Here is a 25,844-nt window from a genome sequence, read left to right as displayed (position 1 = left end):
AAGTCCATTTCCATGTGGGGGGACAACTGGAAAAAAGACTTTCAGTTCTCCAGGTTTATGCTATTGACTGCAAGCTGCTCAGTTTTTCCAGGCACTCGGATGAATGCTTGTTTTCCCAATGAAAGCAGTATGAGTATAATTTCCTTTCTCAATTTCATGGGACTACAAGTATTTGTTAAAGATTTGAGAGGTCATTTCAAGGTACACTTGGAGATTACTCCTAGATGCTTATTTAGGAAAATTCAAGTCCATTTGTTGCCTATAAAAGGAAGAACAGTAGTAAGGAAGTGGAAGAAGCTGGAAGGTGGATCTAACCTTCGACGTTTTCCTTTAGAAATAAGTCAGAAAGTTTTTTTTTCCTTTTTTTTTTTCTTTTTTTAATAAAACCTTAACATTTCCAAGAGCCTCCCTTCATCCTTTTCATGCTCTGATGACTGAATGTTGGAAGAGTAATAGCATAAAACTGTGCAGTGCATTTAGGGAACTATTTTCATGTCAACTACTTCTCTTGATATTTAATTTAGCTTCACCTTTTTCTGTTCCTTAATTGTTTTCAGACCCTCTGAACTTTTGAGTTCGGAGTCAACTAGTAAGTTGGAGTTTGTTTGCAGTTTGTGAACACTTGCATGCTGGGTGCATGTTTCAGCTGTTGGTTTGAACTGGTCCGTACCTCTCACTTGCACTAGGGAGAAAGTAAAAATCCCTTCTGTCACACTTTATGGTAGCGATGGTCAAGTAAACCTGAAATATCCTACAGACAGCTAAATTACACAGTAGAAACCATGACTAGTTGTACGATTTTATAAACAGAACTGCTGCTATTTTCTCACTGAGTTTTTTTGCTGGGCTTCATGGTATGAAGGATGACATGGACCGAGTTGAGGCTGGTCAAGGGAGTTAGTAGTACCTCAGCTTGAAAGCACATATTTTCAAAGAGGTTACGCAGTGCCAGTATGGTAGTCCAGCAAAGGTTAAAATAAATGAAACTTTCTGTGCTAAAGCATCTCTTTTGCCCCAAAGCGTGAGGGCAGTTAGTCCATCAGTCCCAGTGTGCTGTTGTGAACAGCCTTACCTGAAGCATTTACTGCTACAGATTAGGTGATTAGGTCGTTACATGCTTAAAGAGAATCAGTTTTTGTCTCTGGTGGTCATGGGCAGTCTTCTGTGTGAACTAAAGTCACATTCACGTGAGCATCTGGCTTTCACAGAAACATTGAAATTGCACAACAGCTTAGGAACGAGGTTCCTCTGGAAGCTGCTGCATGTGTACCTGCTCTCGTACTGCAAAGTTCTCACGTTTTTCTGGTGGTACTTGAAAGGTAAATGTGTGCAAGTGACTTTGTACCCCATGCTTTTGTTTCAGGAGGTGCTTGCAATATTTGACTTGTTGGAGAGAGTGGGACAGCTCTCTGCCCCCACCCCTGTTAAATTTAATGCTGCTACAACTTTGCTAGGCTACTCACGTTTGCTGTTCGTCCTGCAAAGTTTGCTTTGAAGCTGAGAAGAAACAGAAAGCTTCATTGTTTTGCGTTCCTTCTATTTTCGTGAAGATAATCTTTTGTCTAACAGAGCACTTTGAATCCTAGATTTTTCAAGAGGTGAAAAGCAGTGATATCGCTAAAACTTTCAGAAAAGCAATTAACCGGAAGGAAGGCATCTGTGCAATTGGTGGCACGTCGGAGCTCTCCAGCGAAGGAACGCAGCACTCGTATTCAGGTATTGCTCTGGCGTTCAGCTGTTTTCCTGGGGGACTTGGGCCGTATGCCAAAAATAGTAAGTTTCTACTACCTGCCACGTGCTGGACTTTGGGTCTCCTGTACCCAAATGGTCACAGATCAGGGCGAGAGCAGACTAAATATAGGGTAATGAGAGATGGTCAGTGTGTAAGCTAAATGTGTGCTTAGTTGTTTTGTTAACTTTGCTTGTTGATGAACTTTGAATAATAAAGATAGTGTGATAGTGTGGTTTTATTGATTTATTTTTTCCCCTTGGGCTTGTTGTATACTGATGTTGGGGCGGGGGGGGAGAGGGAACATCTTTGCTGTGTTATGAGGAAGCATATATTAAATTTACAATTGGTTATCCTAGAGGAAGAAAAATACGCCTTTGTAAACTGGATAAACAAAGCCCTGGAAAATGATCCCGACTGCAGGCACGTTATTCCAATGAACCCCAATACAGATGACCTGTTCAAAGCCGTGGGAGATGGGATCGTGCTGTGGTAAGTCATGATGGCTCCTGAATTCAAAAAAACCAGACCAACCCCCAAACTCCTTAGTTAGGGGTATTTTCTTGCTAGGCTGGTTTTGTGTCCCAGTCTGTGTGCGCAGAATGTTTTCGCATGTGTAAAGGGGCGCTTAATCGCCGGGACTTTTGGTGTCATTCATGATGCTTCTGCTTTGATGCCACCTTCACAAGCTGGCATTTTGTCTAAGGCTTTTGCTTGAGTTTGAGACAGAGTTTGCTGAAGGGGAGAAGGCAGCTGTTTAAAATCTTGTTTGGTGGAATTGCAAGGGGTTGTGTCAGTAACCTCCGCGGAAATGTTAGCAGCTCTTGCGAATTAACCCGGAAACGGGGTCTCGGGGAATCGCCTTGGTGCTTTTGACGGTAGCCGTACTAGGCTAGTGATGTAATCTGTTGTGCTGCACGCTGAAAAATGGGAGAAATCCAGGGCTGCTTAACAGCCAGCTTTCTGCTTAAGGGTGTTTTTGTTTTGCTTTAATCTAACTGAATGAATTTTGTGGAAAACTGGATCGACTTGGGATTTCAGCAATCAGTAGGCAAGGGATYGCTAGTGGGCTAAATATTATTATTTTTTTTAACTTGTGGATTTTTTTTTTTTTAATTTCCATGACTTCAAGTAATTCAGTTGCTCAGATGAAGACTAAACCGAATAGGAAGTAGTTCATAGTATAAAGGAAAAACTTGCAATGTTTTCTGTTGGCTAAAAATTTACGTCCTAATGCTCACGCGTTTCCCCACTGAGCCGTTAGTGTTTGCACTTTTTTTTTTCTTCAGAAGTGCATTTTTTTTTTTTTTTTTTTTTCCCTGCTGGCATTAGTGCACATTTACCATAGGAGGAAGCGTGTTGTCTCACCAGAACCCGCAGCGGCTGTCAGCAGAGCAGCGCGGCTTCGCTAGTTCAGTGACTGCATCGTGAATAATTCACGCGCTCTTCTTGCTCTGGCCACCGAGATCACTGGTGGCCAGTAACATGTTTAAGGTTTCAGGCTTAGCTATTAATTACAAATACATTCTTGATAACATAAATATTAACTTCTGATTTGCACAACCTTGATTTAAAAGCCCCCCCAAAAAACAGATGGGCCAAAGAAAATGTGTTGTAGTGAGGAYTGTGACAGTGGAACAGCTTTTGTTGAAATGAAATACTAAATGCTGTTCAAATATTGTTGTTGTTCTTCCTACCAGCAAAATGATTAATCTTTCCGTTCCGGACACGATTGATGAAAGAGCAATTAACAAGAAGAAACTCACGCCGTTCATAATTCAGGTACAACGCACTTTTGTGTCTTTATGGAAATTCACATTAAGACGGGATAATAGAAAAATTAGCATGGCGGCTTAAGGAATTATTGTAGGTGTCTGGAAAGAAGTGAGTTTTACAACTTGCATTTGGTTATTAAAGGCAGTTTTGTACTGTGCCTAGTTGGCAACGCTAGTGTTACCAGGAGCGATAATTTAGTACTGATGAAATGCCTAAAGTGGCTGAAACGCTGCGCACGTCCGATATTGCAGTGGCTATCGGATACAGCGCCGTGCTTTTTTTAAAGCAATGTGGTTTTTGGCGTGGGCTGCCTATGAGTGGTTTCCTAGTAGTAGAGGCTGGTTTTGCACAGATGCCCACACGTGTGCGTGCGTATAGCTTAAYGCTTCTCTAGCCTTGTCGATGCCACTAGCTGCGACTCAACGGCTGAAACCAAATACCGGGGGCTGAAATTAAACGCTGGCGCCTCGCTCAGCTCTTATCGATTCAGCCCGCCGCGCCGGCAGCGCCATTAAAACGCCGGCGGGGAGCGAGCCGGGGCCGTGGGCGCGGAGCGGCCGCCCCTGGCGCACGGACGAGGGGGGGAAGGCGCCGGATGAGAGGCCTGGCYGCCCCTCACGCGGCCCTGTCGCCCGCAGGAGAACCTGAACCTGGCGCTGAACTCTGCCTCCGCCATCGGCTGCCATGTCGTCAACATCGGCGCCGAGGACTTGCGGGAAGGGAAACCCCACCTGGTGCTAGGGCTGCTCTGGCAGATCATTAAGATCGGCTTGTTTGCTGACATCGAACTCAGCAGGAATGAAGGTAAGAAGAATTTTTTTTATCCTACTTGAGCATACGTGTAACCTTGCTCCTGGACCTGCTGAGGGTGTGAACGTGTTGCTGCGTCCCTGCCGCTTGGCCGGGACGGGTTGCTTGTGCTCGGCTCGTCCTGGCCTCCCACCCATCTCCCCTCTCCTCTCCGCCGAGAAGGGCGATGCCTTGTTGTCTGGTTTATCGAGGGCATGCAGCAGGTTGAGTGGTCTCCAGCCTGTTTGCAACTGGGAAGTTGGTTTGGAGGGGTGGGCTGTGTCCTCCAGGTAGCGAGTATCTGCATTGAAGAACTAGCCAAAAACAAACTGGTAAGTCGAGATGCATCTCGGATCAAGCTTTGTGGCACAAATGAGCATGTTTTCTTGTAATGCCTCTGGCTTGGAAGAGGTTCTCCTAAGTGTCCTTCAGCTCTAGATGTGTAACAATGATGGGAGTAGTTGTATTAGCCAATAAAATTTGTCTTAGACCTGCTCAAAGTGCATGTTATAGCTTTTCAACTTTGTTTTCATCAGGATTTCTTTGGTTAATGTGGCTTGACAAGGGTACCTTGCCTTGATGTCACCAGCCCCTTTCTTCTCCCCCTCCCTGAGCCTGCACAGGCCATATTCTGTCTAGTCCTTGGGTAGGGAACGTCACCATGCTGTTGCCTCGAGGGCTTGGGCTCAGTTCAGCTGGTAAYGTTGAGACGTAGGTGAGATTTCAAAAGCTGCTTGCGTCATTTTAGGATCATAGGGAAGTGCACACTGCTCTTGACAGAGGAGGGCTTTGTCTCTTTGGGAATGCAGTTGCACTGATTTGATCCTCCTAAAATCCTCCTTGCAACTGTTGATGGAGCAGTGGAGCTCTAGTTTCCCTCCTCAGCAATGGAGCTCTTCCCCACCATGCTCGCTTGGACCTGGACAACAACCTCCAAATTTAAAGCTTTTCAAACCAAAGAGCTCTGGTATTCCTCACTGGGCTAACAAGAGCGTGCAGCTGGATGGAGGATCTTCAGGGTCTTTTATTTTAACTTCCCTGTCATGACCGGTTAACACTGTTTGGCTTAGACCTTGAAAATCCATGGCAAGTGAAGCTCCTGATAGCCAAAAGGGTGCTTATCTTGGCTTCTGGCTTTGGTTTTTTCAACAGTGCTTATGAAATCACTCAGAAGCTCTGTTTACATTTAACTTACTGTCATTGACTTAAAGGGCTGTGTGTAGAGTTCACTGAGAATTTTCTTACATGAGAACATGGAAAATATATATATATTTTTTCCCTTAAGCAAAGTTTCTTTGATGGCTATTGTGTATGTGCGTGCCATTCATATTCTGCTGTGTGTGTAACAACCCACCYAGAAAACTCCAAAAAACCTCCCAGATTATTTTGACTTAATCGAACTGGAGGAAAATGCGGTTGGTTCTGTCCCCTTTTGCTCACTGAGATGTTACTGAAGCTCTAGTCCTGTCATGGAGGTTTGTGTCTTTTGAAAACTCCTTCCTTGTGCTCATGAGTGGTTCTTCTTCTAGCACTGGCTGCCTTACTTCGTGACGGTGAAAATCTGGAGGACCTTATGAAACTGTCCCCAGAAGAGCTGCTCCTAAGATGGGCAAACTTCCACTTGGAAAACGCGGGCTGGCACAAAATCAATAACTTCAGTTCGGATATCAAGGTAGCGTGAGCTCTCCTGGTCCGCGCGTGCACGGGAAAAGGCTGGCAGTGGGCCGGGGCTGCGTTTGCTGGTGGAAATGAGGCTTCTAATCCACAGACGGGACCTTTCTTAACCTCGTTACGATAAGCTCGGCAGGTTTAACAGGGGTCTTGGTAAAACACGAATGGCGTATTTAGGGTCCTGCACTACTCTGCTCTCTGTCTTGGCGTGAGACCGAGCCTCGCGTTGAACTTTGCAGAAAGGTTTCCCCACTCCCAGTGGGATCCCGCTGCAAAGCTCTTACATGATGTAATTGTGTACTAGTAATACCAGTTTGCTGCCTTTTTGTATATGTTCTTAAGACATCTTCCTGCTGGAAGTGCCTTCCGCCCCACCCCAAGGACCTGTAAAAAGCGCTGTGCCACAGCTCACCTAGAAAGGGCAAGAGGGCAATGGTGACCTTAGGAGTAGAAATGAATGGGGAAGGTCTTACCTTTTTTTTTTTTCTTTTTTTTTAATGAGAGGGAGTCTTCTGGATTTTTTTTTCTTTTTTTTTTCTGGAGGGGGAAGGGGARCATTCTGACCACAGCAGGTTATTCAGAGTTTATTCACATGGCCAGCAGTCTGGAACATGAGAAACGAGACTGAAGTGGGTTGTAGACTTCATTCAGGGTAAAGGATCGTTGGGGGAAAAAAACCCTGATATTTGAGAAATGTGGGAAGCCCAGAGCTGTGTGCACACACACACAACTTGCTTCCAGCTTCACAAGCTACTTGCAGTGCTGCTGATAGCTGCTGGCTTGCCGAGTGCAGCCCGGAGGCTGCCAGGATACCCTGGGGTCCTTTGCAGTGCTGGGAAGCGAAAGGATTTGTAGCTGACAGATAAATAAATAAATATATATATAAAAAATACACAATTATTTGGCTTAACTATTTCTAATCTCTTTCCTTTCTGTTTCCTTTTCTGCTGCCTGGATTTCTGCCATCGTGCTCTTTTCTTTTCGTTGTCTGTCAAGCTTACCGATTTTGGTAATTCAGTAAAGGTACATAAGCCAATTGTGCACAGTGACTTGCTTAAGATGAGACTGAAATGAATTGCTACGGTGTGTTCAATGCTGTGAGCAAGACCCGAGTTTTCATTTTCTTTTTTTTTTTTTTTCTCTCTTTTTCTCCTTCTAGGACTCTAGAGCTTATTTCCACCTTCTCAATCAAATTGCACCAAAAGGGCAGAAAGAAGGAGAGCCTCAGATCGACATTAACATGTCGGGTTTCAACGTGAGTATTCAGGCTGTCGTTATCCCCACGCCGTACCAGTGCGAGCTGTGTGTGACCCTATCGGTGCCCCGTGACCTCTAGATAACCTGGTATCTTGATTTCAAGGCCGTGCACGGTGTCAGCGGGCATGTGCACACCTTGGGTGTGTGCTAAATGAGTGTTTGTTGTGGTTAACAACATGCACGGTTGGGCAATCTTTTGCATTTTGCCCCGTTTGGGAGCATGCAGGATTCTGCCCTTGGACCATCATCCTATAAAGTTTGAAAGCATCACACTAGGGAAAAAAAAAATACAGAAAGAGAGTGGCAGAGCAGGACAAGCATATCCACAGTAGCGTGGATGAACTTGCGCAGTTCATCCATTCGTTTGGTTAGCGGCTGGTGTCTAACGAAGGCTGGCGGAGCAGCAACGTTGCTCCAGGCCAGGAGCTTCCCAGCTGCGCCGTCGCTGCTCTCTGCCCTGATGGCTCCCGTCCCTTGCGTCCCCCCCGCAGGAGAAGGACGACTTGCGGAGAGCGGAGTACATGCTGCAGCAGGCCGACCGGCTGGGCTGCCGGCAGTTCGTCACGCCCGCCGACGTGGTCAGCGGCAACCCCAAGCTGAACCTGGCCTTCGTCGCGAACCTGTTCAACAAGTACCCGGCACTGACCAAGCCTGAAAACCAGGACATCGACTGGACTCTGCTGGAAGGTGACGGCCGTGTTGGTCACAGAATTAGCGAGCRGGTGTATTGCGAGGGGTTGTGCCCGGTGGGGCGTCTCTACTGGAGGGACGCCTCTTATTTTGAGACTTCRGGGCTGAAGTGGGTATTTACCCGTTGCGTGCAGATGAGTAGCGTGTCCGAGGGCCTGTTCAGCTGCCCCAACGCTGCCGTGAGCTCTGAACTTGCAGGAGGGTTTCCGGTGGCTCGTTAGTCCCGGTGCCAGGTTGGTTTTGCCGGTAGTTTTTCCTGCTGGGCAGGTGGGATCCCTCAGCCGTGCAGCGAGGTGTGCCGCTTTGGCAAGCGCTCGGCAGCGCTGAGGTTAGGGCTTAAGCAGCAGTTAACTCACTCCTGGGTGAAAGACCTTGCTGCCACCTTTCCTTGCAGAAAGGGCAAAGCTCTTCTGAGACCTAGGGAAGTTAATGTAACATCCAAAACAAGATGTTGGGGCAAACCGGTTCCTCTGGTAGAGTATAGTAGCAGCAGTAGTCTTTTTTCCTCTTGAAAACGTAAATGAGAAACAGTGCTGCTCGGAGCTCCCTGTCTTGCAAGGTGGAAAGCCCCGCGCAGCCCTCTGAGCTTTCGGGAAGTTCACGTACCCGTTTTCTTCCCCTTAGGAGAGACGCGGGAAGAACGAACCTTCCGCAACTGGATGAACTCCCTTGGTGTGAACCCCCACGTAAATCACCTCTACGGGTAAGTGCCTCTCCCTGAAGAGACCCCACAGCATCCGACCGAAGGTGCTCCCACACCAGTGTCCCGTCTCCCACAGCGGCTGAGGGAAGAGCTTGAGAAAGGGTGTTTGCGGGGAGAGGGCCAGGCTCCCTGCACCCTCCCTGCAGCCCTTAGCTTAGAGGTTTCTGAGCCAGGACAGGTAGACCAGGCTCAGGGCAGTTGGCTTTTAGGGACTGAAGGATCTGCTTGAGTGACTGTGTCAGAGCAACTGGACCTAGATTTCATGTTGCCTAATTTTAGGGCTCAACTGAGGCATCCTATTTAGGAGGCAAAGTACTCTGGGTACAAAGTGACCCCTGTAGTCAATGGAGAGAGATGGGCACCTTTTGGATTTTAGGTGGCAACATTGTTCTCTGGATCTGTTGCTCATTGCCGTGCTAAAATCTGCTCTAACTTAGCAGCTGGCTGTGTTAAACATGGAGCACTTCTGCTCCAGAAGTTACAAAGCATTTTGAAAAAACTTCTTTTTAAGATTGTTGAAGTTGCGACAGCCTGTAAAGAGTAGTAATTATCCATAATGTGACAAAGTCAAAGTGCACTTATGTTTTGAAACATCAAGGTTAATTGATGTTTTCCTTTTTAGTGATCTGCAAGATGCACTTGTAATACTACAATTATATGAAAAGATCAAAGTTCCTGTTGACTGGAATAAAGTCAACAAGCCTCCGTATCCTAAGCTTGGTGCAAATATGAAAAAGGTAAGCATTTCAGAAGACTTTAGAAGAAGCCGTGGACACTAGGAATCCAAGTAAATGCACGGTATCTAGGAATTTCTATTTGAGGCTTCCAGTTGAGTGTATCTGAGTGACTCTTTTTGTTGTTGTTTGTTTGTACTCTTTTCCTGTGCAGCTAGAAAACTGCAACTATGCCGTAGATTTGGGAAAACATCCAGCTAAATTCTCCCTGGTTGGCATCGGAGGACAGGATCTGAATGACGGAAACCAAACATTGACGCTAGCCTTAGTCTGGCAGTTGATGAGGAGGTAAGGCCCGTCTCAAACACAACTCTTCTGAAGGGAGTACGAGGCTTGGGAAGATTTGCACTGCTGCATTGGAACAGGGCACCCAGAGAGGCTGCAAAACCTCCATCCTCGGGGGTTTCCAAGACTTGGCCAGACAAAACCGCGATGAAGATGATCCTGTTGCATGTGAGAGGTGGACCAGTGACCTATGGAGAGCCCTTCCGAGGTGCTGTGAACCTGCCGCTCCAGCCCACCCAAAGCTGATCTGTGTGCCAATACCCAAAGCAGGAAAATTACCAAACTTCACAATTCCCAATTAAAAATTAAAACACGGAAGAGAAGCATTTCAGGGCTTCTTTATAATACCATTCCCATTGAAATGAGGGAGAGGAAGAGAAATTTAATGACAGGTCATGAAACTGATACCCCTTTTTCTTATGTTGTTCTGAAAAATTCTAATAAGGTGCATATGCACACGTGCGCCCATGTGTATGTGTATAGATGCATATATATGTATACAAAATATACATATATGCACACACAGATACATACATATGGTAGTTCATTATTTGGTATTAAAGTCGGAATACTATTTCTTGAATTAATCCGCACCTTCTAGGTATGTGTTATCTCTCTGAAGCAAATTATATCAATAGTCAAACACTTTAGCAAGTGGCCTGAGCCCAGGCAACTTTGTAGCTCGGATTAAAAGACTTGAAAGGCTAGTAAGACCAAACACTTCAACAAAAATTTTACTTCAGAGAAGATAGCTAAGTCTTCCTCTCTGCTAAAGCAGTAAAAATGCAAAGCAGAGGCTGAAGACTTTTCTGTGCTGCCGTGGGCCCATCTCGTACCCTGGCTGCGTGTAGCTGGGACTCTTTTAAGCTCTGCCTAGTCTTGTTTCTCTCTTCTGGTTCTCAGGTACACACTGAACGTCCTTGAGGACCTCGGTGATGGTCAAAAAGCGAACGATGACATTATAGTCAGCTGGGTAAACAGGACCCTGAAAGAAGCCGGCAAGTCCACCTCCATCCAGAACTTCAAGGTGCAGGTTCCCCTCTTGCATCCGAAAGGAAAGGGCCTCACGTGTGTGTGTCCTCTGCAGATGGAGGACAGCAGCGGCACATGAGAAATGGGTATAAACAGGACAGGATTCAGCTTATGCTGGCAACAAAGTGGCTTCAAGCTACTGGAGAAGAGACTTTTTGGACTGCCTGTGCGGGGGGAATAGTGGTGGAGTGGCCCAGCTGATGGCGAGAGCAGAGAGTGGGTGATCAGGCTGTGCTGCCTGCAGGTGCAGGGGCTGGAGCTGGTGAACCTGGGTGGGTGGGAAGTCCCTTGGAGTCTGCTCGGTGGGGCAGACCTGCCAGTCAGTCATTGCTTTGCATTTTCACACTCCTTATGGCAAGCTGGAGTAATGATCTTGTAGTGTTGCTGAAGGAGAAGCAGCAGTCTGGTTTGCCCATGGTCCAGCTGGGAATAATCCCTGATAACATGGCTTTGAAACAGCTTGCTTAAAGTCTTTGTTGCACATTCCAGAGCAGTCGAATTAAGGTGAGAAGTGTGCTAAGGATTAGACATGTATCTTTACTTGTCTCCTCCTTTTTTTTTCTAGGACAAGACTATCAGCACGAGCTTGGCGGTTGTGGATTTAATTGATGCTATACAGCCTGGTTGTATCAACTATGACCTTGTAAAGACTGGTCATCTATCAGAAGATGACAAACAAAATAATGCTAAGTAAGTTTGCTAGCTTGAAAGCTGCATTGCATCGAAAGAGTGCAACTTCTATGCCCTGACCTTAAGCTGCAGGCGTTTTACTACATTACTGTGGCTTTCAATCTCTGTTAAGCCAGTGCCTTTCAGACAGGCAGCACTTCTTGAAATCTAATTCCTCTCCTTGTTGGTAACCCTGGAGGAGTTGCTTGCTGGGCTCTTCAGCCTGCGGAGAGAAATGCAGAAGAGCCCAAGCGATTCTTAGTGATGGTATTCTGCTTCTCATCCTTTTTGTTCAGGCATATGAAGTGCTCAGCCAGTAGCTTGGGGTTTTGGAATTGAACCCTGGGTTGAGTTTGTCCATCTCTTGTCTCGTTGAATCATCACAGGTTTTCAAGTTTCAAGTATGACTATTAAAATAGGCCTTTGAAATGTGTTTTCTTTGACTGCTCTGCAGTAGCAGAATAACAGCAATTTTTCTTGCAGATGATAGTCTTGCTTGATCGTTCTGAAAAAGCAAACACAGGGGAAAATGTAAATATTAGCTGATTAATCCTTGGTTATATATGCTAACTATTAGCCCTAGCAAACACTAATTACAGTTTTTAACTGTTGATAAAATGGACTTGACATTCAAAGTTGAATTTGTACACTTATTAAAGACACTACCCTGTACTCAGGAAAAGAACATGGCAAAGGATCAAAATACATTTTATAAAACAAATAGATTTGGTGTGATTGGACTATTGCACATCTAGAAGCCTTCTCTGAATCTTAATAAAGAGTAGTGGGAGGTGAAATTCTGTTGGACAGGAGGAGCTGACTTGTCATTTAAAGGTAGCAGTCTGTAAGTGCTGACACACTCATCTTTTCATGGCGAACAGGTATGCTGTGTCCATGGCAAGAAGAATTGGTGCCAGAGTTTATGCCCTTCCGGAAGATCTCGTGGAGGTGAAACCGAAGATGGTCATGACCGTGTTTGCCTGCTTGATGGGCAGAGGAATGAAGCGAGTATAAAAGGGTTGATACATGTAAAAAAACAAAATGCAACAAAAAACCCAACCTGCCACCCTGGGTGCATGAGTAGCAGATCAGCTGTGTCCACGTTGAAATGCTGTTGGCCTAGGAACTGCTGAAGTTCAAAGGACTTTGTTTTGCTTTGCAAGACAAACTCTTATCAAATTCTCAGGGAGAGGAGTTTTAACCAACAGATGTGCTCTTTTCCCAAAGGAAAGTTTAACTTATCAAGAGCTCACAGAAATGCATTCATAACAGACCAGCATCTTGCAATACTGCTCTGGAGCTGTTTTCACCTCCTTATTTCTCAGATGCTTGGTGCGTGTTTTTTTTCCCTGAGGGCTGTAAGGTGGTTGGTATGAGTTGTAATGGAAACAAATCTTATTTCTGTCTGCAATCCAGTTTAATTTGTATTATATGGTCCAAGCATAGTCTAGGTTTGACCGTTCCTTGCCTTTGCAAACAAAGCTACAGTACAAGTTGGGACCTGCAGGCCAGCTCACAATGTTAAATGAGAAATGTGTATAATTTTGAAGATGGGTATTCCTATGGTATTCTCTGTACATGGTGCTTTTTTTATAAACCTAACTATTTTGATTACTTTACAAATAAAGCATGGCAGTTTTTTTCTCTTACTGCTTATATAAAGTATTTTTTTTTAAGTTAGACTATATACAAGAATACCACCATCCTTGGACCTCTCGCAGTAACTCATGATATCATGTTGCTGATGGCACAGTTGCACCTGAGAATGGAAGTGAATGCATTTTTGTATGCATCTTGGTTCAGTTGTGTGCACCTAGAAAATAATTTTTACAAAAATCTGCATGAAAACTATAACTTTTTTATTTAAAATGCTGTTGGATATAAAACCATAATCCATTGTGGGGAGGTTTTGTGCAGGGAAGAGGCAAATGTTATAAACAGCAGGGTTCAATAGACTGAACAGCAAATGTGCTGGAACATAAAACTATTTTTACAGATAAAAGGAAGTGTTGTCGCCAAAGAAGGAAGATGCTGTATCCATAGGAGTTAATATTATCTTGCTTTGGCAAGCTGTTTGCTATATTTTGAGATCATATTGCTATTCTGAGCTATTCAAAGTGATGTAATATGGTGGCAAAGCATTAGTTGAAATAAAAACATTTAAATACAAGTTTCCCTCCTTATTTACATTGGCCCAGCAATTACTTTTAGGTCGAGGCTCATTTGCTTTTAGGTTAACTTTGGCTGATCTTGATTTTTTTGCACTAGGTCCACTGAGCTGTGCAATCGCCTCGAGTCATGGCGTGCTCGAGCAGTTGCACAAGTGGTCTGCTAAAGTGACTTTTAAAATGGGTGCTGGTGGTGCAGTTATTCTCGGCTCACCTTTTAGGCTAGGCTTGCTTTTATAACTGCTTCCTGAAGTCATTGCTGCTTGTGTTGGTGTCTCTCTGAGCGCCCGATGGCGATGCCTGTGGTGGGGGCCAGCAGCCCCCTGTTGCGGCAAAGCCTGGGAGCACAGGAGGGAAAGCTGCTTCGTGCACCGCGGAGCTGCAGTCCAGCCTCGTGCCTGGAAACCACAGGACTCAGAACAACTTGTGTGGGTTTGGTGTCATGCAAACAAACTTCTGTGACCTTAACTACTTGGCAGTCCCCCTCCTTCTGACCTGCCTGCTACAGTGATGATTTTTCAGCAGTGAAAACAAGTAGGCGTGTGTTGTGCAAGAGGCAGGCTGCAGCTTGTCTGCTGCTGTGACTGGGCTGAGCTTGTTGATTAGCACAAATTGCATGTTGCTGCCAGCCTTCACCGTGGGCATCRTCTTGGGCAAACGAGGTGGCACAGCTCTAGGTTCAATCATTTTAAACCTCCCACTCGCTCCGAGTCAAATGCTCGGTGGAGCCTGCGGGAACCCAGTTACCAAATAGGTCATTCTCCATCCATGCTCCAAATCATCCTACTGTGTTGCTGGTGTGAAGGAGCTCTCTTCTGGTAGTGATGCTGTCCATGTTCCTGGACCATGTTGCATAGTTGTACCCTTACTTTTTTTCTTGTGATTGAAGGAGGGGGGGAGGAGAAAACGGGAGGGCACCTCTTTCCATGACCTGGTCCTCCAGGAGAAACTGCAGCTGAAGCAGGAGTTCCTGTTGAAAAGCAGTTTCTGTCGAAGTAGGTGTTAGCTAGAACGGCTGAAGCTGTTGGCAAGAGTCGCACATCTTCCCTTCATTTCCCCTTGTTGGATATTCTGGGTAATTGAATGSGATCATTTTGGCACGGTTACGGGGGACCTGCAAGTCTCTCCCTTCGTGGTGTGGCAGGGAGATACGTAGGCGCCTTGTGACCGCTAGCAGAGTTATCAGTGGCGCAGGCATCACCCTCATCGCTTATTGAGTATGATGTACTGCTAACACGAGTGTGCTCTTGTGCAGCTTGTAAAGCAGAAGCTGCTGCTGCACCAGAGCAGTATTTTGGCTGTTGGAGGCGAGAGAGCCCCTTGTGCAGCGGCTGGTGAGGAACGTRTCTCGACTCGGATACACGAGCCACGGCCTGTGCAAATCGGCTCCAGAGCCCCTAGGTGAAACTGCAGGTGGCCTGCCTGGCGTGGGGAAATGAGAAATGATGTTGCTGCTGCGCTTTTCCCCAAGCACAGTGCGTACGCCTGCTCTTTAGCCCATGGGGACCTGCATAGCGCCTCTTAGAGCAGGCCTGTACTGCGCGTTCCCATCGGTTAGCTGGGATTTTGGTGCCATCCAGGGGCAAATTCTCGGTACTGCAGTGAACATCAGCAGGAGCATGYTCATAGACCGTGTTGACCATGATGTAAGTGGTCTCTGGGGTACCCAAGTGCTGCGGTGAGCCAGGTGACCTGCTCAAYATCTGGAAGCCAGAAGAGTCTGCAGTAATTTGTGTCGTGAAGGCCTGGGAGTCGCCAGTGCCTGAGAGCCTGGAGGGCCTTAATGCTCTGGGAACTGCAACATTGGGAGGAGACAGTGTGGAGATCCGACTTTCTAGAAGAACATTTGACTTTACCTCCCCCTCCAGAGGGAGAAAATTGATATGCTTGGCAATTACCGAATAGGAAAACTACTCTAATCCTTATGCTGAACATATTTAAGAAATGGGCTAACTCAGAAGTGATGAGTCAAAGCAGAGACCTCGCAGCGAAGCTCCACCGTTGTCCACCACAGGTCATACAGGATTGTCCCAATGCTTCCTGAGACCCCATCTTAGCAGAAAGTCCCTGGCAAACAAGCTTTCAAAATAATTCCTGTTCTGTCAAACTTACTCCCCCAAATTTTTGACAAGAGCTGGAGATGTAGCGCTCAGTCAGCACATACCTTTGTTCCTGTGAGTCTTTTTGTTCTTTTAGATGCAGTTATTGTTAAATTTGCTTTTGTTGCCAAGGCCTTTTGCAGTGTCAGTTTTGGTTGTGTTGAAATATCTTTTTTTTATATATATATTTTTAAACGAAGGTCAACATTTCATATACTAAAAAGTTGTTCAAAAGAGCTGTGGGACACTTTCGAAAAGTTTGTTCTTACATAAAATGACAAAGTTTAAATTTGCTGGTGGGTCTTGGCAGGTCTGGCCAGGCTCATGCACATGGGCACAGAGTGATTTGGTATAAAATGGTTCACGCCAAACGCAGGAAACTGCAGTAAAAGAGCAGTGAGCAGCTCCCAGCGCTGCCCACGCTGGGGCCCTGCGTGGAGACACAAGCTTGGTTAAAAGCGTTTTTTTAAATAGACTTGTTGTCTATGAAAACTTTTTTTGCGGAAAAAGCGATAATTTGCCGCGTGAGAATCTGCTTCATCCAGAATGCTTATGGGAAGGGGGCGGATTTTTACATATCTCCAGAGTGGAAATCTTTGGGGGGAAAAAATGACACTTTTCCCCTTTTGGGGATAATTTTTGCTTTGAAATATTAATGGCTGGTTAAAGCAGCGTTTGCAATGCTTCAAAGGGTAAGCTCTATAACTAAACAAATGTATCTTGGGAAGGGGCAGATGACTGTTCATTAACRTCTTCTGATACTCTGACCTTTTTGCCCTATTCTAAGAGGGGGAAAAAAAATGAAAATCTCACATTCTAAGGGAGAAAAACGGTTCTGCCCCTCTTTGGTTAAAATGAGGATGCCCCTCTCTGCCTGCCAGGCTTCCTACAAAAAAAATCTTTTTCCTTGGCATTTTTGTAACTTTTGTGCAACAAATCAGCGTTCAGGTTTTTTTGTGCAGCAGAAATCTGGCTGTCAGGGTGAAATGGCTAAAGCTGGGGTTGTGCCCCACTAGCTTCTTTCCTCGTCTTTTTTTTTCCAATTTTGGTCCCCAGCTGTCAGCTCTGTGCTTAGAATTAGCCATTTTTGTTAAGCATCTTGCAGTGATTCCACCCTTGTAGAAGTCTGCATCTTGCAAAAGGCTCCAGGCTTGCTTGTGAGTGTGTTTTCTCCTTAATCTCCAAGATCTCCTCCAAACGTCTTTCCAAGCCTAGTCTGCGTCTTCAGAGCCTGTGTATTTTGATGGATGTTCTTCTCATGTTCCTTACCAGCTTCATTCTTTTGTGGATAAAAAATGCAGCCATGTGTTCTTCTGGAGGGTGTTGCGTACAGCTCGCCAAGCATTTCGATCACTTCTTCATCGTAGCTCAAAGGAGCAATTTAGAGCTGTGCTCCTGTTTGGTGTTTAATGAGGTGGTGGTTTAAAAATGGCAGGCATATTTTCTGCAAGTCTCCAGTAGAGACAAGTCTCTCTTTCATTTAAAATGCTCACCAATTTGTATTTTTCAAGGGAAAAATCTAATTTTGCAGGGGCTTTAAAAAAATTGCTGATGTGGGTTTTGTTTGTTTTTATTTCTGCCGTTTTCTATTGCAGATAGATAGAAGAGAGGAATGGAAAGCAAGAACCATCCTGGAGATATTTTTCACTGCTTCCAGAAGTATTTCAAGCTGAGGAAAGTGAGGTTGGTAGTGAATGCAATGAAGCGGAGGACCGGGACTGAACAGTACAAACAAAATGTAAAGAAAGTATTATAGTGTATAAAGTATAAAGAGGAGTATATAAAGAAAGCATTGCCTATTTATTACCTGGCACAAATCTAATCGCAAATCTTGTAGCACAAGACACAACATTTGTGGTTTTGTGGTGCAGCCCCAGTTCCTCTTCACCAGCCCTGCAGTAACAGCAAAGCTTGGTCTTGCTCTTCCCTCACCAGCAGGTTTTCATTGCTAAAATGTGCTTTTTCCTTTGTTTTCAGCAAAAAGCAAAGGTTCCTCTTTCCCTCTTATCAGCTTGGCATGGTTCCCCTAAAGAAAGGGAGGCACCTGATTGCTGTGCCATGTGTTTTATTGCTTGTTTTTACGAGTCCTCGGTAAACGCTGGGCATGTCTTGCGGCAGGTGTTCACGTACAGCGATAACTGCTGCAAACTCTCTTTGCAGTGTTACCTAGCTATTATTGCATTTTTCTTGGCGAAAAAGCCAACGCGCTGAAAAGAAAAACTTATCTCAGCCTCTGCCGAGCTGCCGCCGAACCGGACAAGGGCTGAGGATGGCCTGGGAGCGCTTTAACCTCTGCGGGGGAGCGAGACGTGCCAAGTGCAAGCAGCCGCTGCCGCACGTGCCCTGCGCGTGAGAGAGGCCGTGATGTGCCATCGCCGCTCCCGCGAGCGCCTGGCGCGGTCGGGGTCGGCGCGGGGGGCTGCCGGCGCTGGAGCCGGCGCGAGGCCGTGCCGACCGCAGAGCCGAAGCGTCTTCGCCCCTTCGGCTAATACGATATGCAACTAATAGGTATAATAGCTATTATATGCGTTATGCTCACGATACCCCAGTGCCGCCCGCACGCGGGAAGCCGCTCGCTCCCCGAGGCTTTGCCTCCCCGGAGCGGGGCCTGCAGCCTCCGCCGGGCGCAAGGCGGCCGCGGGGCTTTCGCGGCCTTCCGAAACGGCCCCGAGCGCCGGGGCTCGCGCCACACCGCGCCGGGGCGACCACTCCGAGGGCCCCRAGCTCGTCGATGCGAGATTTCGTTGCTGTCGAACCTCACCGTTAAGCGAGGAGGAGGCCGGGCGCCGGGAAGGCGCAGGGCGGCCCCTCCGTCACGCCGCCGGAGCTCGCCGTCCTCCTCAAGGCCCGGAACGTGTTGCAGCCACGCTGCCAGCGGTTGTGGGACAAAAAGACGTGTTTCGGCCTCGGCAGCCRGGCGGGAAGGGAGCTGAGGTAGTTCCTCAGGTTCAGGTGGGGGAAGCGCAGCCTGGTCAAAGGGGCGAAAGCCGAGCCGGAGGTGGAGGAGAGCCGGTTGTTGTTCAGGTACGGGTTTCGCAGGTTGGGCAGCTGCCGAAAGGCGCAGCCGATCCCCGTGAGCCTGTTGGCTTCGAGGTGCGGGGTCCCGAGCTGGATCAACCCGTCGAAAAGCYGATTAGGCAAATGGGCGATGCGGTTGCGGCCTAAACTTAACATGCCCAACCTGAGGAGCTTTGCGAAAGCGCCGATCTGAATGATCCGTGTCCGACTCTTCCTGAGATTCAGCTCCTACAAGGTTTCCAGGTCCCTCAGGGAGCCTCTGCCCACGGCTTCCGTGTGGTTTCYCTCCAGAGAGAGCGTCGCGAGGCCGGAGAGGTTCCCGAAGGCTTGCGGGACGTAGCGCATGTTATCGGAGGCCAAGTCGAGCCTTTCTAGAGAGGGCAGGTGGGAAAAGAGCAGCRGGTGCAGTGGGATAAATCCGGGCTGGTGAGGTTTCGCAGCCCTCTGAAGGCATTTGGGTGCAGGGAGGTGAGGTGCGAGTTCCCGCTGAGGTGCAGCTCCTGCAGCTGCCCAAGAGCCAGGAATGTCCCTGGCGCCAGGAAAGTCAGGCTGTTCCCATCTGACCAGAGGCTGTGGAGGGAAGGCAGGTTTCCAAATGCATTGTGGCTCAGGATCTGCAGATAGTTATTGGAGAGGCTTAGGGAGACGGTGGATGCGRCTTTTTCTGCAGGGAGGGCGCTCAGTCCGGCTGTGTTGCAGCGGATGGTCACTTCAGGTGCACATTTGCACACGCTTGGGCWTGAATCGGAGGTATTCAGACTCTGYCCAGCCTTTGCTGCACAAGTAAATACTGATATAACAAGAAAGAACATGACCAGCCACAAGCCAGACCCCACATCTAATACCTGAGAGGTGCTGGAGAAGGAGGCAAAAAAAAGAGCTTGTAGCTTTYGGGTAGGTGAATCGCAAGTGTAGCAAAGACAGCGTAAGGGTGGCAAAGACGGCTGGGCTGTTTTTAACACAGTGAAGTTAAATTAGCTGGTTGCATCTGCTGCAGACCAATGGGGATAAAGGCTTTAGGTGGATAAAAGCTGATTAAGTGTCACCGAGCTGTAAAGAGCATTGCTGGGAGACWGGGAGGTTTCTCAGCCGTGCATTGTGCTCTGGCCTGGAGGCAAGTTTTCCCACCTCCTGCCCTTGCAAACAGCAGCAGGTAACCTGTGCTGGGGTGCGGGCTCAAGGTGTGCACTGGCTCTGGCCCCGACTCCTCTGCAGCCGAATGGGAGGCCAGCACTGGCCGTGGGAGGCTCGYGTTCCCCGGGATACCTCCGGGCTCYGGCCGRATTGAAGTGGCACCTGGAGCAAAGAAAAGCAGCAGGCATAAGGCAGAGACTTTCTGCACAAATCTTCCTCTGAGCCTGCGAGCTTTAAATGCAACCTCTTTCCAAGGGCAGCTCCCTCAGGCCAGGTCCACGGGGTGCGCAGGTGCCTTGTGCTCAGTTCCTCTGTGAAGCACAAGTTTCCGTTTGGACGTCTCACTCGAGCAGGAACGAGAAGGTGACTGGGAAAGGCCAGCTCTTTGCCCTTACACCTGTGGTCTTTCCAAAGGCTTCCAGCTGCTCCAACTTGCTGGAAGGAAACATAGTTGGGCACCAAACCCAGGCAGCTGAATATCCTGATGGAGCATCTTCTTGAGATAAGGCTTGAGCAACCCCCGTCTCATCCGAGAAGGACTGGCCACCCTCCCTGGGCATCAGTGTCCCTGTGTGGCACATAGCCACTCTGCTGTGAATCCTGAGGCTCCCAGCCAGCCACTCCCGACCATCCCAGCAAGGCTCTGGGTCTTTGGGAGCATGTCCCAGCATCCGGGAGCCCAACAAGGTTGGCGCCTTGGGCTTCAGGCAAAGCAGGTGCCCCCTTCCCCGGGGTGGTAACGGAGCACCCACGAGACTGCCAGGGCTGCGCTGCCTGTCTCCAGTGGGTCTGAAGGTGCCATCAAACAGCCACAGCTAGTCTTGGGGCCCTAAAGGCTCATGTCCTTGGGCCCCTGCCTGGTTTTCATCCCATATCCAGAGCATAAAGGAAAGTATCTGTTTTCATTTACAAGATCCGATACTCATTCATTCTTCCCATGTGGATATTGCTTTCTGGAAAGGGGTAAGTGACTGGACCTATATGAGGACATTCCTGAATCCTCCTCAAATTCCCAAGTTTGTCTTGCTCCTTTGCTGCCTGCATCCTGGAGGAGGTATGATAAGCCTCTGGGCTCATTAATGTCATTAATGAGGTATGATGAGCCTCCGGGCTCATTAATGGCAACCAGGCATTGGCGATCAGCAGTCTGATTATTTTGTGTACAACACCAAGAGAACTACACCTGGGCCTTGCAGCCCATGTATCAGTAGGGTGAGTGGTGGCACAGTTACAGCTCTTGCTTTTCTTTTCTTTTTTTTCCCCCTCAACATTTTTATTGTTTTCCCCCCACTTTTCCAYATTGGAGTTCTCAAGTTTCTGATATGTTTGAAGCACCTTCTTCCAGTTCTCACCCCCCTTCAGGTGCATTTCCTTGCTCTTAATTTCTTGTYYTGCCTYAGCTTTTTCTTTTGATGTTTTCCARATTTGGATTTMCTCTYTCTCCCTAGTGCATCTTAYTGTCGTCCTACACTGCTCTGCCAGTTCTGCCCAGAGAGTGGCTGAAAAAGCAAATATGCCCTACACCCAAAAGCAAGTATGGATTGGACAAGCTTACTTGCAAATCCATTGTTTTCTCTGCAAAAGCGGCTTAGGCTTTCCCATGCCATTAGATCACTGTATTGGCTTCAACTAGTTCTTCACTTTTTCAAGCGATGACCCCCCAAAGAACAGTTTTTTCCTGGAAGCTTGGCTGGGACCACCGCATTGGGTAATGGGGATCATCTTCCAGCTGTAAACAACATCATTTATTTAGCTAGACAGGCTTTGCGGTGAGCAAACTAGGGCCCAAACTTCGCTTTTCACCCTGAGAGCAGCGGTACYGTGGCCTTGGCAGGAGGTGTCTCTGGTGAGCTGGGCGCTGGTGGCTTGTGTCCTGGAGGAGTGTGGCAATGTGCACTGCTGGGCCACCACGTAGCCTGGCCGGCTGCTCGTGTTCGGGGCCATGCTGGAGGTTTGGGTGGGGGATCTCCATGGTCTCTGGTCTTGGCTCAGATGGGAAGGTTGCCTCGAGGACGCCGCTTTGGAGTGGTGTTTCCCACGGCCGGTATCTCCGTGGCTTCCTGCTGCAGCCGAGTGGTGGACACCCAGCACTCGCCGGCATTGCCCATGTGTCCCCGCAGAGCAGCCAGGTCTCTGCCGGTCCCTGTGAGGATGAGCGAGCCGCTCCACRTCCCCAGCTGGGAATGGTCTGTCTCTCTTCTAGCTACACCTCCGCAGCTCAGGCTGAAGAAGACAGATTGCTTGCTCTCTTATCRTTTTTATTCAGTATGCTTTATTTACGATCATAAATCCAGCAGTGTTGCCATGTTTCAGCCCTTTTTTTAAGCCCGGCTCTGTCACTAATTCTGCTTGTTTTGCAGTTGCTTTCATATTGGAGATTTTCAGAGACCAAAAGTATGCAGTTCTCAGAACTCCTTGTTGCCAGATGTTGCTCGATAGCACTAAAACACAGCGGTGTAACACGAATGCGCAGCTGCACAATGACTCCTTGATTCAGTATGGCCTGTAGGCCCAAGAACCTGGAAGTTTCAAACTGATCAGATTTTTATAGCTTGTTATGGGCTTGGCAAGTCCAGATACTCCCTGCCATGATCCCATTACGCGCAAGGGGTGGCAGCAGCCTTGCTGGGATTTTTGGCCATGCCACCTGTCAGCGTGCTCACCGAAGGCAGCTCTGGTTGCAGCTGCCATTGGACCGAAGCAACATGGCAATGTGGCCATGTGCTCCAGGCAGTGTGGACAGGTTGGGGCTGCCTTCATCCTCCTCCTCCTCGATCGAGCCCAGGGTGTCGCTGTGCCCCCTCCCAGTCTGCACAAGCGCGGAGGTGTTGGGGCAGGGAAACAGCCCGCGGGAGCCCCTGCTTGCTCTCTGCTCTCCGTGCCCGATTGCAATGCAGGCAGGCTGTGCCCCCTCCCAGTCTGCACAAGCGCGGAGGTGTTGGGGCAGGGAAACAGCCCGCGGGAGCCCCTGCTTGCTCTCTGCTCTCCGTGCCCGATTGCAATGCAGGCAGTTTGCAAGATGCCGCCTCTCCGTCCTTCCCTCCCACCAGCCCCGGCTGGGTACGCTGCACGCCTCTGCCCAGCGCGGCACAGCTGGGCTTCAGCGAGCCCTCGCAAAACACCGCAGAGAGCTAAACCCTGCGCTGGGGGCTGTGTGCTGGTCTGAGATAATGGCACAAATCCCGTGCGCCTTGTGGGGCGGCTGGTGCTCCGTTGCAAGCAGCATCCAGTGCTGCCTTTCCAGCCGCTTGTCCCCAGCTTGCAGCTTCGCGAGCAGCAGCGCTGCAGGCAGCCGTGGCCAGTGGCACCAGTGCGTCGGGCGCTTCAGGGACAAGCTGTAAAGACCAGGTCCTTCAGGTGAAGACCCATGGGGTTCTTGTCTCTATGTACTTTTTTAACAAGTACTTTCTCGCTATGGTCCGCTCTGTTCTGGCTGTTCAGCCCCAAGGCTGTATTCTCCAAGCTCAGCAATTCATGCTCGACGTGCAAAAACTTTGTTTGTCTGCTAGGAGCGTTTTTTTTGGAGTACACAGTGTGTTTTGGCTATGGTGGCTCATCCTTCTGGCTTGAGTGGAARGGCTGAGCCACTGCATTTCTCTGGTAAAATACAGTGTACTCACTGCATGACCATGGTTGCATTTTGCCTTTTCCTCAGGCAGTGATTTATCTSATGTCTGGGATTTATAGCCCAGCACACCCACTTCAGAGATTGCTTGTCTAGTACTGTGGATTTTAAGGACCTGTATTTTCTTTCCAGGGTTGAGGTTTGATGCAAGTGGTCCATGCATCTGCTGTGGGATGCTTGGCTTGCTGTCCCCATGCTGAGACCCTGGTGCTAGCTGCTCCCTGGGTTTTTGAGGGATCTTCRTCCGTAGCACACCCTTCACTCCCAGACAGACATGTCTTTGCATTACCTGCCCAGAGGTTTCCTTTGGTGGTGTTTGGTAGGAAAGAGTTAGGGACAGCCTGTCCTGCTTTCCTGTGCCCTGCTTAGCTTCTCCTTTCTGAGACTATGTCGGGGAAAACGTGGACTCTGCTCCTCCACTGCTGCTTTGGGCATTTTCCTTCCCCTCTGTCAAATTGTCCCCTGGGTCTCTTGTAGGATTGTAGCAAGCTACTGCTCACGTTACTCCCATTCTAACGTTATTGGTACAAATAGCCTCAAGAATCCCATGATATCATTGCTGTTTGGTAACACTGTCTTGCTAGTCTAATACATTAAAGCAACAAGATTTGTTTTCTCTAAACTCCCCGGCAGGTGAAGGGAGGGTGAACGGGATTGCTTAATAGCTTTTTGAATTGCAAGGAGRATGAAATAAGCTGGAATACTCAAGTATCAGGAATATTCTGTTTTTTCCCAAAGCTTTATCTAGCTGATGAGCTACATCTTCTGTGCATGTGTCAGCATTTCTGGTACATAAGAGAAACTCCTGACAAAAGCACTTAAAAAGCAGGAAATGGTGCTTACGATGGGTACGGTTCAAAACAGTAAAGGAGGGAAGACCTTTTATTTAGAGGATCTCTGGAAAGATATCGCTGTGCTCCAGCCTGCACTGTGCGGCTCTGCGAAACTGCCCTTGGAGTCGTGGCTCGCCCTGGAAAAGCACTTTGAAACCCTGAAAAGAAAAGCAGCATGAAGTACGCTCCCACATCCTCCGCTGTGCTTCCAGCCAGCAGTGCGCCCAGCACGGGAAAAACCCTGGTGCCCGCTGGCTTCCCACCCGGGATCCGGCACCGGGCGCGCTGCAGTGCTCTCCCAGGGCCGGGGCGCGTGCACAGCCCGGCCTTTAATAGCAGCGGGCACAGGGCGCTTCCAAAGCCACTTGTGCACTTGTTTTCTGTACTACTTTTAGTAACTTGTAAAATCCGGAAGGCCAATTATTTGAACAAACAATGGCGTGGTGGATAATCACAGTCTTGGCAGTGCTATCAGCTGGACAAAAACAACCCGTGAAGTAAACGCCTTGGAAACCTCTCCTCCGTGCTGGATGCGAAACGGGCATCCCTCTTCCTTCTGAGCTGCCTCCGCCACGCTCTGCACCCCAGGGCTGCTGGAAAACCAGCGATCCCCCCCGTACCTGCTTCCAGATAAAATCATGGCTCCAGGAAAGAAGGCGAAATACTAACCAATGTCTTTTTTTTTTTTTAATTCTAATAGTTCTGTGTCCTGGTTAAAACACTGTGTTGGCAAAGAGAGACCCACTGTCAAAACCGATGGTGCTGCAGAGGTTTGCAGGACGGTGCGAAGACCCCAGTACGCCGAGGCAAGGGCTGCAGACGCTGGGTGCACGCGGGACTTGCTGCCTTGGGCACCAGTCCTCCGGTGGGACTCGCTCTCCTCCCTGCAGGCACGGAAGGGGTGCGAGAAAGCAGCCTTCTCCAYGGGGAGTGCTCAAACCCTTAGGCAAACAAAAATGGGAAGGAGGAATCCACACAYAAGTTGGAGTGCTGGGGGAGCCCTGCTGCAGGCAGGCTGATTTKGGGGTGTTTGCAAATAGCCTGTTGTCCCGTGCGGTGCAAACATGCTGTGCGGTATGATGCAAACACACCATTCACCCCACACGCTGCCTGCGGGGCCGAGTCCCCGGGGGGCACCTGCCACCGGGCTGGAGAGCGGCTTTTCCTTCCGAGGCGGAGGTTTTTATGCGAGGTTTTTCCCCTCTTGCTTTCTGCGAAGGAAACRAATCAAGTCCGTGAATGCTCTCCGCAGCTGGATCCCGCACTGCGCTGGGAATTTGGCAGGCTGGCCAGGTTTAGCCGCCAGAGCCTGGTCTGACAACATGCGAGAGCKGTTTGAAACACTCCCTCTTTGGAATATTCCATCCCGGACAGCAGCATTTCCTGTGAAAAGCAAGACCTAGGAGCCTGCATGTATTAAGCCGTTTTAAAAAGATTATACAACTGAACAGAAGTTGCTATTGTAATGTTGCACATGTGTTTTTTTAAAGTATTTCTAAGGAACTCTTTAGATGYACAGGCCTGAGGGTAGCAGGCAAGTCTGAGTGCTGCATGTGAGCATGCAGTAAGAAATCTCGAATCGTGTTTTTTTTCCTTTTTCTTTTTTTTTAAGTATAAAAGACATGCATAAAA

The 25,844-nt window shown here is 48.3% G+C and overlaps 2 protein-coding genes across 3 annotated transcripts in view; one reads left to right on the top strand and one right to left on the bottom strand.

Annotated features, from left to right (window-relative positions):
* PLS3 (plastin 3) overlaps positions 1 to 13,505 on the top strand; it is a 44,718-nt gene extending 31,213 nt beyond the window's left edge. For both annotated transcript variants that reach the window (XM_026066333.1, XM_026066334.1), the window contains exons 4-16: positions 1,587 to 1,716; positions 2,089 to 2,221; positions 3,430 to 3,511; positions 4,144 to 4,309; positions 5,824 to 5,966; positions 7,125 to 7,220; positions 7,714 to 7,909; positions 8,537 to 8,615; positions 9,238 to 9,352; positions 9,504 to 9,637; positions 10,538 to 10,661; positions 11,232 to 11,356; positions 12,217 to 13,505. In XM_026066333.1, the coding sequence (XP_025922118.1) occupies positions 1,587 to 1,716; positions 2,089 to 2,221; positions 3,430 to 3,511; positions 4,144 to 4,309; positions 5,824 to 5,966; positions 7,125 to 7,220; positions 7,714 to 7,909; positions 8,537 to 8,615; positions 9,238 to 9,352; positions 9,504 to 9,637; positions 10,538 to 10,661; positions 11,232 to 11,356; positions 12,217 to 12,349 (1,656 nt within the window). In that variant the 3' untranslated portion in view covers positions 12,350 to 13,505. The remainder of the gene's footprint in view (positions 1 to 1,586; positions 1,717 to 2,088; positions 2,222 to 3,429; positions 3,512 to 4,143; positions 4,310 to 5,823; positions 5,967 to 7,124; positions 7,221 to 7,713; positions 7,910 to 8,536; positions 8,616 to 9,237; positions 9,353 to 9,503; positions 9,638 to 10,537; positions 10,662 to 11,231; positions 11,357 to 12,216) is intronic.
* Positions 13,506 to 18,365: 4,860 nt separating this feature from the next.
* Positions 18,366 to 19,432, bottom strand: LOC112966283 (nyctalopin-like). Its single transcript, XM_026066262.1, is given in 2 exon segments — positions 18,366 to 19,021; positions 19,024 to 19,432. Coding segments are annotated over 2 exon segments (1,065 nt in total).
* Positions 19,433 to 25,844: the final 6,412 nt, after the last annotated feature.

The sequence above is a fragment of the Apteryx rowi genome, unplaced genomic scaffold, assembly GCF_003343035.1.
Source record: "Apteryx rowi isolate R43461 unplaced genomic scaffold, aptRow1 scaffold_24, whole genome shotgun sequence".
Classification (NCBI taxonomy): Eukaryota; Metazoa; Chordata; class Aves; order Apterygiformes; family Apterygidae; genus Apteryx; species Apteryx rowi.
The sequence above is the reverse complement of the archived record's forward strand: the minus strand, read 5'-3'. Positions and strand labels throughout refer to the sequence as shown.